Below are 13361 nucleotides of genomic sequence, written 5' to 3'. Positions count from 1 at the left end.
TCCTAATTTTTGTTCCCTAAGATTCCCAGGAATCCCTTTGCTTCATGGAAAATGATTAAATATTAACTAATTTAAACCTCCATTCAAGAACGTATGGCTAGAAAATTCTGATGTAAGATATCCAATATAAATTGTATCTTAAAAGCAACTGTATTGAATTTTTTAATTATGTATTATTTTACTTTGTCCATACTGATGGTTTCCTCTGTTATAATAAAAAACAAACGATAATTGCATACCTCAAATATTATAGACCCAAATCATTCAACCTAAATAAATCGAGTATTCTACCTGAAATTTTTCCAATGTAAACTTTCAAGGAACAAATTATTTTTGTTCAAAATTATTCAAAAGCTAAAATATATATTCATAACTTCTCATTTTTTAATATACTAGAATATATAGGATGTATTAGGCAGGCATGAATGACTTATCCCTTAATGACCCTGTTTGGCTAAATGGATATAAATCACTGAGGGGATAACTAGTGGTGTCCTCAGGGCTCCTGCTCTACATCTTATTTCTGTTCTTTTGTTGTCTTCAGTTTTCTTTTCATAATTATATAACTGCTAAAAATTTTAATCTTTCACCCTAGCCGGCTTGGCTCAGTGGATAGAGTGTTGGCCTGAAAGGTCCCAGGTTTGATTCTGGTTAAGGGCACTTGTGGAGGCAACCAATCAATGTGTTTCTCTCACATAGATGTTTCTCTCTTTCTGTCTCTCCCCATTCTTCCACTCTCTCTAAAAATCAATGGCAAAATATCCTTGGGTGAGGATTATTAAAATTTTTTCAAACTTTCTTTTACTAAATGCTCTTTCAGAGATTTTATTCCATGTGAGGATTAAAAAAAAACATAATAATTCATTTAAAGTACCTGAATACAGCAGCTGTCGTATAATATGATAAAATGTTAGCTACTTTACTTCTTTTTATTATTAGTGGTAATAGTACAGTGTTATCTCTCACTTATATCTCAAATGGTTACTCTCTTTTACTCCTTTCACTCAGGGTAAATATGGACGCTGAAACTTTTTAACCTTGTGTTTCCCATTAGTTACCACTCCTGTTTCTCTTTTTTCTTTCATCCAAGCAGCCATGAAATGAAGCCTGAACATGATACCTTGTTTTCTTGCTTCTTATTCATTCTTCACCCAATTGCAATTTGGTTGTTGCTTCCATGACTCCATCAGAACTATTCTAGAAAATATCTAGAGCAGTGGTTCTCAACCTTCCTAATGCCGTGACCCGTTAATACAGTTCCTCATGTTGTGGTGACCCCCAACCATAAAATTATTTTCGTTGCTGCTTCATAACTTTAATTTTGCTACTGTTATGAATCGTAATGTAAATATCTGATATGCAGGATGTATTTTCATTGTTACAAATTGCACATAATTAAAGCATAGTGATTAATCACAAAAACAATATGTAATTATATATGTGTTTTCCGATGGTCTTAGGCGACACCTGTGAAAGGGTCGTTCGATCCCCAAAGGGGTCATGACCCACAGGTTGAGAACCGCTAATCTAGAGCCTTCATATCACCACTATCGATGGATTTTTTTCTTTACATTTTCTTCAGTATATCTGAATCATTTAACCCTGTTTAACACTTTCATGTTTTAACATTATTTTATTTTTCAATTACAGTTTATATTCAACATTTTTTTATTAGTGACACTTTCATTTTTGAAATCTTGTCCTTTTTAAATTATGTTACTCTGCTTTAATATTTCATCTCTTACTTTAGTCTTTTTCACTTTCCTCTGATAATTATATTTCAACTATTGCTTTTATTTATTTTTTAAAATTATTTATTGTTTAAAGTATTACATAAGTCTCCTTTTCCCCCCATTGACCTCTCCCCAGCTGCCCCCACCCTCAAAAGTGGTCTGCTGTAGTAACTATTATCAAACCTTATTGCGATATCTCTGTGAAAACTCAGCTATGATTATGGATTTGGTCCAATGCCTTTGAGATGACTTCTATATTCATATCACTAGCACAGATCCCCAAGATTTGTAGGTCCAACTGTTAGCTACCTCTCCATGCATATCTCCTAAAAATATAAACCTAATCAAAGAAAATTCATCAGAGTTTCTCCCTCAAAAGTGGTTCCTCCTTCGCTCCATTGTTAAACAGCTCTAGCAAAATACACCACTAAACACATAATTAAATTTCACATCCTGTAATTAAAATTTAATTATGCAATCTACACTATTAAAATAGAAACATGTAAATTAACCATCACTCTGCCATTCTGCTACACCCACCAGCCAATCAGGAGCGAGTATGCAAATAACCCAACTGAGGTGGCAGTGGCCATGGAGCTGGAGTGAGCAGGAGGCTTGGGTTGCCCCCAGTGATGGAGGAAGCCAAGCTTCCTGCCTGACCTGGCTGGCCCTGGGCTCCACTCAAGGCTACAAACTTTCAATTATAGAAGATAAATAAATCCCAGATACCTGCTCCCAGCCAGCCCTGGCCTCCACTCAAGGAGGCACTGAAAAAAGAAAAAAAGGAGAGGCTGGGAGCTTGGGTCGCTGGGGGGCATGGCCAGCCTGAAAACGGCTGCCAGCCCTCTCCCAGGCTGGCCAGGCACCCCAGAGGGAACCCACAACCCTGAAGGGGCTGTGGGCAGCCTGCAAACAGTCATCAGCCCCTCACCCAAGCTGGCCAGGCACCCCAGCAGGACCCCCACCCTGATCTGGGACACTCTTCAGGGCAAACCAACTGGCCCCCACCTGTGCACTAGGCCTCTATCTATACTAATAAAAGAGTAATATGCTATTTAGACTGGGAGACCTTCCAGATGTTCTTCTGGACAAAGCCATGGTGGCGGGGCCGAGGTAGAGGCGGTTAGAGGCCAAGAGGGGAGGGCAGTTGTAGGTGATCAGGCCAGGATGGTACTGCAGTTGTGGGTGATCAGCTGATGGGGAGGTGGGGCTGTTGAGGGTAAGCAGACCAGCAGTTGAGGGCGAGCAGGCTATCAGTGGGGGTCAGTTGGAGGTGATCATGACCATGGGGGGTGCAATTTGGAGTGAGCAGGCCAGCAGGGGGTGAATTTGGGGGTGAGTAGGCCAGCAGCAGGGGCAGTTGGAGGTGAGCAGGTCGGCAGGCAGAGTGGTTAGGGGCAATCAGGCAGGCAAGCAGGTGAATGGTTAGGAGCCAGCAGTCCCGGATTATGAGAGGGATGTCCAACTGCCAGTTTAGGCCCGATCCCTGTAAACCAGCAGTAGGACATCTTTCAAGGGGTCCCAGATTGGAGAAGGTGCAGGCTGGGCTGAGGAACACTGTCCCCCCAAACCCCATGCATGAATTTCGTGCACTGGGCCACTAGTTAAAAATATAAAATACTTTACTTTTTTAAAAAAGCAATCAATTTGAGAAAAGAACTCTAATGAACTCTAATTAAGGCATCCTTAGTTAGATTCTCCTGGTTATACAGACCAGTAACTCATGAATTGTTTCAAGTAACAAGAATTTTGTTATAACAATGATACATAGGATTACAGTCCTTTGATCCTCTGAGCAAACTTAGAGCAAAACCTGGCTTCAGGAAAAGCAAGAGTTGACATAGTGCTGGACCACAGGACTTTTTTTTTTTTAATATATTTTATTGATTTTTTACAGAGAGGAAGGGAGAGAGAGATAGAGAGTTAGAAACATCAATCAGCTGCCTCCTGCACACTCCCCACTGGGGATGTGCCCACAACCCAGGTACATGCCCTTGACCGGAATCGAACCTGGGACCTTTCAGTCCACAGGCTGACGCTCTATCCACTGAGCCAAACCGGTTTTGGCGACCACAGGACTTTTTACTATGAGAACCAACATTAACATGATTTAGCTAGTCCATGTGTACTCTCTTTTCATGTGTACCAGCTTTTTCATCCTCAATTCTCTGCTTCTTAGTTTGTCTGTCTTAAACTTTTGACTTCTCATAAGTCCAGTGATCCTGATCTTACATCATAACTCCTGTCATTTCAGTCACTTTGGCAACTACCACATTCTCTTGATATTTCTAAGATAAACTCTCTTAGAGAACAAATCTGACTGTTTAGGCTCATCTTCACATTAGGCCATGTCCCTGCTTAGGTCATTTGACCTTGACTAGTCTAATCCATGTGGCTTTGGGTGGGGAGGGTCAGAGACCTACATAAAGATCGCCCTTGCGTGAAAGGGTGCACATGGAATAATGTCACTTGGGCTGAGAGCTGCCAGAAAACATTATTGACTTGGTCCTACATCATGATTCCAAACTAATGTCAATCTCACTAAAGATTGAAATCCTAAGTGCATGTTATGTATATTTTTTTTATTTTTATAATATAATTTAACTAAAGACTTATTGTAACCATTTATCAAAGAGTATAAGACTTTTGTCTTTTTACAGCATTATATTAAGGTAGTAAAATGGTCCTCTTGAAACAAATAATTCTTCATTAAGTTCAGACATTCTTCCTCTTATTCTATTTCTTGCAGTAAGTGAAATAAACTTAACTTTTAATTAAATCACCTAATTCATTCATTGACAGGAATAAGTAAAATGTTCTCTGAAATATTAAAAAAATAACAAATTTTATTAACTCAGCATTCTCAGACACTGCTATCTTACAGAATTTATTATGTGCAACTTAAATAGCCAATGTGGAAACCAATATTGGTAACTTTATCTTTTTAAATATATTTTTATTGATTTCAGAGAGGGAGGAAGAGATAGATTTAGAAACATCAATGATGAGAGAGAATCATTGACCAGCCACCTGCCGCATGGCCCCAACCAGAGATCAAGCCACACCCTGGGCATATGCCCTGACTGGGAATTGAACAATGACTTTCTGGTTCATAGGTCGATGCTCAACCACTGAGCCATGACAGCCAGCCAATAAATTTATTCTTAATCCTCTTACAACTAAAAGCAAAATCAGGAAAAAAAATGACGTTTTTCAAAGATTAGGCTTGAGGATCAATTATTTGTTAACTATTACTAATTGCCCTAAGATGGGACAAACTTTTTATGAAAAAGACACATAGTAAATATTTTAGGCTTTTGTGGGCCATATGTTTTCTGGTACAGTTACCTCTGTCATTGTAATACAAAATAAATAATAGGTGATGCATAAATAAATGACTGTGGTCGTGTTTCAATAAAACTTTGTTTATACAGTATGAAGTTTCCTCAAAAAATTAAATATGGAACTATGATTTGATCCAGTGACTCCACTTCTAGAAATATATCCTAAGGAACCCAAAACACCAGTCAGAAAGAATGTATGTAGCCCTATGTTCATAGCTAAGATCTGGAAATAGCCCAAGTGCCCATTAGTAGATGAGTGGATAAAAAAGCAGTGGTACATTTATACCATGGAATACTATGCAGCAGTAGAAAGAAGAATCTCTTACCCTTTGAGACGGCATGGAGGCACCTGGAGAGTATTATCCTAAGTGAAATAAGCCAGTCAGAGAAAGACAAGTATCACATGATGTCACTCATATGTGGAATTTAATCCTATATAGTAAAAGGCTAATATGCAAATCGGTGGAACCACCAGTTGCTATGATGCTCACTGAGCACCAGGGGGCAGACGCTCATGTAAGAGCTGCCCCCTAATAGTCAGTGCGCTCCCACAGGAGGAGCGCCACTCAGCCAGAAACTGGGCTTACAGCTGGTGAGTGCAGCGGCAGTGGTGGGAGCTTCTCCTGCCTCCACAGCAGCGCTAAGGATGTCCTCTCCAGGGGAGCAGGCCTATAAGCTGTCAGTCGGATATCCTCTCAGGGTTCCTAGACAGCGAGAGGGCACAGGCTGGGCTTAGAGACCCCCGCACCCGAGTGCACAAATTTCATGCACCAGGCCTCTAGTGAACAAAATAAACTGTTAAACAAAATAGATCCAGAAAAATAGAAGCATGGAACAGACTGTGGAATCCTAGAGGGAAGGCTGGTGTGGGTTAGGGGTGGGGGGGGAAATAGGGGGAGGCGGTGGAAGAGATCAACCAAACCCATGGACACAGACAATAGGGTGGCCTGGGGCAGAGGTGAGCTCTAAAGATTCAATGGGAGAAAAAAGGGGACATATAGACATATATAATATTTTCAACAATAAAAATTTAAAAAATGAAAATAAATAAACTCTAAAAAAAACCCCTTTGTTTATGGACATTAAATTGTGAATTCATACAATTTCATATATCATAAAACATCACCCTTTTTTCTGTTTTTTTTCAACCGTTTGCAAAAGCAAAACTTATTTTTAACTCAGGGGTCATACAAAAACAGGCCGTGGATCAGATTTTTCATCTCTGACCTAGAAAAGTAAATATAGCTTTCAAAGCTCTTAGGAAAATCAAGTACACCATTTACACTAGTATGATTAAAACAAATTTTTAATTCTTTTTATTAAGTTTAATTTTATAATCACACTAAAATTTTATTTTACTACTGACCTGTATTTTTTCTTTTGTCATTCGTGCATTTATTTATTTTTCTTTTTAATTAAATTTATTGGGGTGATATTTGTTAATAAAATTATATAGAATTTCAAATATACATTTCTATGATACATAATCTGTATATTGCATTGTGTGTCCTCTACTCAAAGTCAAATCTTCCACCACCACATATTTGATCCCCTTTAGCCTTTACTACCTCCTTATCGTTCTGGTGACCACCATACTATTATCTGTGTTTATGATTTTTTGTTTGTTTTTCTTATTTGTTCATTTGTTGCTTTCAGTTTTATATCATACTAGGGGCCCGGTGCACCACATTCGTGCACTGGGTGTATGGGGGGGGGGAGTGTCCCTCAGCCCAGCCTGCCCCTTCTCACATATTGGGAGCCCTCAGGCGTTGACCCCCATCACCCTCCAATCGCAGGATTGGCCCCTTGCCCTGACAGAGGCGTCAGGCCTGGGCAGGGGACCCTCATTTCCCCCCATCACTGGTTCTGCCCCCAACCCAGGCCTGAGGCCTCTGGCCCAGGAATCATGCCTGGGAAGGGACCCCCATCTCCCTCTGATCGCTTGCTCCACCCCTCGCCCAAGCCTGACGCCTCTGACCCAGGCTTCAGGCCTGGGCAAGGGGACCATCATATCCCCCCAATCCCCGGCTCAGCCTCCCACCCAGGCCTGATGCCTCGGCCAGAGGAGTTGACCCTCATCACCCTCCGATCACCAATCACCGGATCGGCCCCTTGACCAGGCCTGAGGCCTCCAGCAGAGGTGTCAGGCCTGGGCAGGGGACCCCCAGCTCCCTGCGCTTGCAGGCTTCGCCCCTGCCCAGGCCTAACGCCTCTGGCCTAGGCGTCCAGCCCAGGCAGCGGGGACCCGCAGCTGCAGCGGCCCCGCGATCGTGGGCTCCGCTTTAGGCCCAGGCAAGGGACCCCTAGCTCCTGGGACTGCCAGCTTCGACCGTGCCCAGCTCCCATCGCTGGCTCCACCCCTACTTCCTGCTATCACTGGCCAGGGCAGCAAAGGCGCCTGATTCTCTGATCATGGCTGGGGGGCAGGGCAAAGTCGGCCCCAGGGCCGCCTTTGCCCTGCCCCCCAGCTCTTAGCTCCCCCCTGGGTTTCAGATCACTGTCAGTGGCAGGGGGCTTCTTCCTGCTTTCCCTTTCGCCTCCCTGCATTGTGCCTACATATGCAAATTAGCCGCCATCTTGTTGGCAGTTAATTGCCAATCTTAGTTGGCAGTTAACTGCCAATCATAGTTGGCAGTTAATTTGCATATAGCCCTGATTAGCCAATGAAAAGGGTATCGTCATACGCCAATTACCATTTTTCTCTTTTATTAGTGTAGATGGTTTTTGACTTTTTCTGATTGACTTATTTTGCTTAGTATGATATTCTGAAGATCCATCTATGTTGTCACAAATGGCAGTATTTCATCTTTTCTTATGACTGAGTAGTATTTCATAATAGCTATAATAATAAAAACAATATGCAAATTGACCGAACAACCAAATAGCAGAAAGACCATCCGGACAACCTTCCGGATGACCACACTATGACACACACTGGTGCCAGGCCAGCCAAGGCGGGTGCAATGTGACTGATTGGGGTCCTTTCCATCGCCCCATGATCGCCCTGCAGAGGGAGGCCCAGGCTACCCGCCAGCAGGCTGTGGTGGGTGGGAGGGGCCTCCCTCTGCAGGGGCGATCCGCGGAACCCTGACCAGGTGGGCGGGGCCTACCTCTTTGGGGTGATCTATTGAGGGGATCCCAGACTGTGAGAGGGCACAGGCTGAGCTGAGGGACCCCCCCCCCCCAACCCCTGAGTCTATGAATTTTTTGTACTGGGCCTCTAATATATATGTATATCACATTATATGTTTTTTATCCAATCATCTACCAAATGACCCTTCTGTTGTTTCCATATCTTGGCCACCTTAAATAATGCTACAATGAACAAATGGGTACATATATTTTATGATTAAATGTTTTCAAATTTTTGTATAGATACCCAGTGGAGGACATGTAATTTTAAATTAATTTTATATACATAACAGTATTCCAGTTTTACTGATATGTCTTTGTATGCTGGTTCTATTAATATAGTTATTAGTTCATTTTACATTTATTCCAGGTTATTTGAGACACTCCAGTCCCTGTTTTGGTCAATATTTGGGCTCATCAATTTATATGTGACCAATGTTAAAGCACAGCATGAATTCACTGAGTTTGTTGGTGCCACCATGTTTGGGACATACAATGTCATCTCTCTGGTTGTCCTACTCAACATGTTAATAGCCATGATGAATAATTCTTACCAACTTATTGCTGTAAGTTGAATAATTTTATTTTAATACAGTATTTTACCTTAGAATGCATTGTTCATCATCATTGTAAATAAGGTTTGGAATTGGCTATTGATAAGACAAAAGTATAATATAAATGGTTAATTTGAAGTTTCTAAGCAGTATTCACCATATTTAGCTATATACTACTCTAGTGTTTTACACATGATTATAAAATAAACTACATTTATCCTTCCAGGTAGTCATTATAGCTATGGCAAGCAACAGGTAAGTGTCCTTTGGAATTTGCATTGTGTCTTTCCATTTAACCTACAATCTTGATATAAGCAAACTCAGGCCAGCTTGGCAAGATACAAAAAATAGTCCAGAGGAGAATCTGAGGGAAAAAGTCACAGGATTTTTAGTTTCTTAAAGCCTAGCAAAAGCAATATAAGTATAATCCTGAATTCTGTAGCAGAATATTGTATATTCTGTATATATTGTATATTCAATATTGTATATTGTATATTGAATCTGGAATCCAAACACTTAGTTTAACTTATTTATTTATTCATTCTACAAATTCTTATTGAATACTTACTCTGATGCCAGGTACTGTTCTAGGAACTAGAAATACAGCAACGAACAACGAAGATAAAGCCCTTTATCCCCTAGAGCTTACATGTATATCTATAGCCAAACACAATTATAATAAAGTAAATCATGCTGGAATGAAATATGTTTTTAAGTCTTTAATATTTAGACAAGTATCATTTTATAAGGATAATTATAGGCTTCTCAGTTTCTCCATAAATAACTACAATTATATTGCATTTTGGAATTTATTTCTAAAATGTTATTATTGTTATTTTGAGAGGCAACATTCTGAATTTTACTTAAACCTGTCACAGATGAAAAACTGCATAAATATAAGAAAAAATATTTTCATTTACTGATTCACAATCTAACATATTCCCATGTGCATGTACCTAGGTCCTGGGATTTACATGTTAATAGCTAAATTTGTGGAGCTTTATTTAAACATCTTACAAATCTAAAAATTTTAGATACTCCCTATATATTTGTATCAGAACTTCTGTATTCTTCTAGTTAACACATTTTCCTAATGTGAATTCTATTTTCCAAACTACCCCTTCAAAAACATTAGGAAGCCTCTAATTATAAAGCTATAGACAGAGAAGCTGTATATACAATTTGGAGTCTATAAAACATGTATGGTGTATGGAGTTTATGAAGAGAACACTATTCAAGAATAGTATGACATTTTCTTTTTGCTTCTTTGTGGAGTGTTACTTTTTACATAGATGAAAATAAGCTTCAAACCTCTATTTTTGTTTAACCCAAATACTAAAACTACTTGAGAGGAGACCAGGCACTCAGAAGCTGAACCAGGTGTCCTTTCCAGGATCCTGCATATGATGCCTCCTTGGAGCATGAACATGCCAAGTATTTTATTTCCTCCTGTCCTAAAATACCAGAATTTACCCTGAGGGCTTTTTCTTTTGTCCTGCTAGTCCTAACTCAGAGCTTTAGGATAAAATATTTTAAAAATAATAAAGTTTAATGGTTAAAAGGCAAAAGCAATCATGCAGGCCATATCTAAAGCCTGTTTCTCATTCACTCATGTATTCTTTAAACAAATATTTATTGTGCATCTAATATATGCCAAATATATGCTTGCTTTTAAGGATACACAGAATAAGGAAGTCTCTGCCCTCAAGAAAAACGTGATGTAGTAGGGATAAAATAAGTAAATGATTTCAATATTGAGAAAATGGATTTGCTAATGTGATGAAAGTACAGAAGAGAAGGACCATGCATGCTGGGGTGGGAGGCAGCTGAGATTGATGGTGGTTGGGGCAGGCTTCCTATGAGAGCAAATAGCTAAGTGAAGCCTTAAATATTGACTAGGTTAGAAGATGGGTAGCAGTAGGTAGTTTTTAGTCATCACCATCATAGTTCAGTTCCAGTTTTTCTTTTTTTTTACTTTCAATTACAGTTTACATATATCATTAAATTAGTTGCAAGTATACACCCCAGTGACAAGACATTACATAATTTAATATGTGATCACCCCAATAAATCCCATACTCATTCAGCACCAGAGTTAGTTATTAAAATATTATTGATTATATTCCCTATGCTATACTTTGCATCCCCATGGGTACTCTGTAACAACTAATTTGTACATCTTAATCGCTTAACCTTTATTGCCCAGTCCCCCACACCCTCCCATCTAGCAACCAACAAAAATATCTCTGTATCCATGAGTCTGTTTCTGTTCTGCTTATTCATTTTGTTTGTCAATTCAATTGTAGATAGATATGTATTTATTGCCATTGGGACAACTTTAAGTGTACTGACATTCACATCATGGGGGAGTGGAAGGAGAACAGTGAGAGCAAGAAATTGAAAACCTATTTGAAAAAATAATAACAGAAAACTTCCCTAACTTGGAGAAGAAAACATACATATAAACCCAGGAAGTGCAGAGAGTCCCAAACAAGATGAACCCAAAGAAGCCCACACCAAGACACATTGTAATTAAAATGCAAAAAGTTAAAGACAAAGATAGAATCCTCAAAGCAGCAAGAGGAAACAGTTACCTATAAGTGAGACCAATAAGACTTTCAGCTGATTTCTCAAAAGAAACTTTGCAGGCCAGAAGGGAGTGGCAAGTAATATTCAAAGTGATGAAAGCAAGGGCCTACAACCAAGATTACTCTATCCTGCAAAGCTATCATTAAAATTGATGATAAAGTTTCCCAGACAAGAAAAAGTTAAAGAAGCTCATCACCACCAAACCAGAATTGTATGAATGGTTGAAGGGTCTTCTTGAAGAATATGGTCAATAATATGAACAATAAAATGGCAATAAATACATATCTATCAACTGTTCCAGTTTTTCTAACCATTGGAGACTTTGTGTAGACTCTTTCAGAATCACAGGCTTTGTTTAGTAGTAAAATAGCATAATGAAATCAAGATAACACTTAATATATGACTCCTTAAGAATCAGGAGGATCAGAAGCTACTCATAAGCCAATTATTTATTTATTTATTTATTTATTTATTTATTTATTTATTTTTAAAATATGTTTTATTGAAGGGAGGAAGGGAAAGGGATAGAAACATCAAGATGAAAGAGAATCATTGATCAGCTGCCTCTTAGGAACATTTATGGCAACTAGTTAGAGAGCAGCCATTCTCCTCTTGAATTAGCCATAAATTGAATTAAGTAGACAATCTGGGAAGTAGGAAGTGCTAGAAACTGAACCCACAACTGACATGTGCCCTCGCCAAGAATTGAACTGGTGACCTCTTGGTCCATGGGTTGACAGTCAATCACTGAGTCATACTGGCCAGGCTAAGCCAATACTTTAGGTGACCACCTTTTTATTATCTTAAGCAGATTCTACTGAATCCCATTCTCCATAACTGCAGCAAACAAATATACTTTTCTTCATTACATTAGAATCCTTTAGCTTGTTTAGAAAGAAAGTAAAAAAGAGGGAACTAGAGAGGAACAGGAAGGAAAATGCGTGGGAAACTACAGCTTCTGTGCTTCCATCTAATGATTGAAGCCTCCAATCAGACAATTGCTAAGCAACAATGGAGGCCATGCATTTTCTAAATATAGTGATTCCTATTGAAAGCACAATTTGTCCAGTGCCTAGACCAGCCGTGGGCAAACTATGGCCCGTGGGCAAACTACGGCCCACGGGCCGGATCCAGCTCGTTTGAAATGAATAAAACTAAAAAAAAAAAAAAAAAAAAAAAAAAGACCGTAACCTTTTATGTAATGATGTTTACTTTGAATTTATATTAGTTCACACAAACACTTCATCCATGCTTTTGTTCCGGCCCTCCGGTCCAGTTTAAGAACCCATTGTGGCCCTCGAGTCAAAAAGTTTGCCCACCCCTGGCCTAGACTAAAGTATATATTGTTCATAGTAGAAAGATATATACAACCTATGCATTCATTGGCACCTAGAAATTTTGTAATATTGGAATGATGTATAGTCTAATATTATCTTACTCCAAAATCTGAGTTCCTTTTTATAATAGTAATGGGTTAAAATGAATTATTTTGAATTATTTAACTGTATGTATACCTAGTTTCTAGCACTTCCTACTTCCCAGATTGTCTACTTAATTCAATTTATGGCTAATTCAAGAGGAGCATGGCTGCTCTCTATCTAGTTGCCATAAATGTTCCTAAGTTTTCTCAGGAGATAATAAAATCCTATATAATAAAAGCCTAATATGCAAATTGACCAAATGGTGGAACAACCGGTTGCTATAATGTGCACTGACCATCAGGGGGCAGACTCTCAATGCAGGAGCTGCCCCCAACCTGCATGCCCCAGATCAGCCAAGGCGGGTGCCAGCGGGGCCCCCTGATCGCCCCACTGGTCACCCCAGAGATCGGCCCTGATCGCCAGGTATGCCTAGGGACCCTAAACATGCAAAAATTTCATGCACCAGACCTCCAGTAGAATGATAAATAAATGATAATGAAGGATAACCTCAGGCTTATGGGCAACCACCAGTCATACTCCTATCTGGTGCCATTTGGCCAGGATTAAGTCAAGGTTCAATGTTGTGTC

General features: G+C 39.6%; 1 protein-coding gene across 1 annotated transcript in view; it reads left to right on the top strand.

The window, feature by feature from the left end:
* The window catches only part of TRPC4 (transient receptor potential cation channel subfamily C member 4), a 312640-nt gene that overhangs the window by 246389 nt on the left and 52890 nt on the right, over positions 1–13361 (top strand). The window contains exon 6 of the mRNA XM_081083501.1: positions 8580–8775. Coding sequence (XP_080939627.1) covers positions 8580–8775 — 196 coding nt within the window. The remainder of the gene's footprint in view (positions 1–8579; positions 8776–13361) is intronic.

The sequence above is a fragment of the Myotis nattereri genome (assembly GCF_964212035.1).
Source record: "Myotis nattereri genome assembly, chromosome: 2".
Taxonomy (NCBI): Eukaryota; Metazoa; Chordata; class Mammalia; order Chiroptera; family Vespertilionidae; genus Myotis; species Myotis nattereri.
Note: the sequence above shows the minus strand (reverse complement) of the source record. Positions and strands in the feature narration are given on the sequence as shown.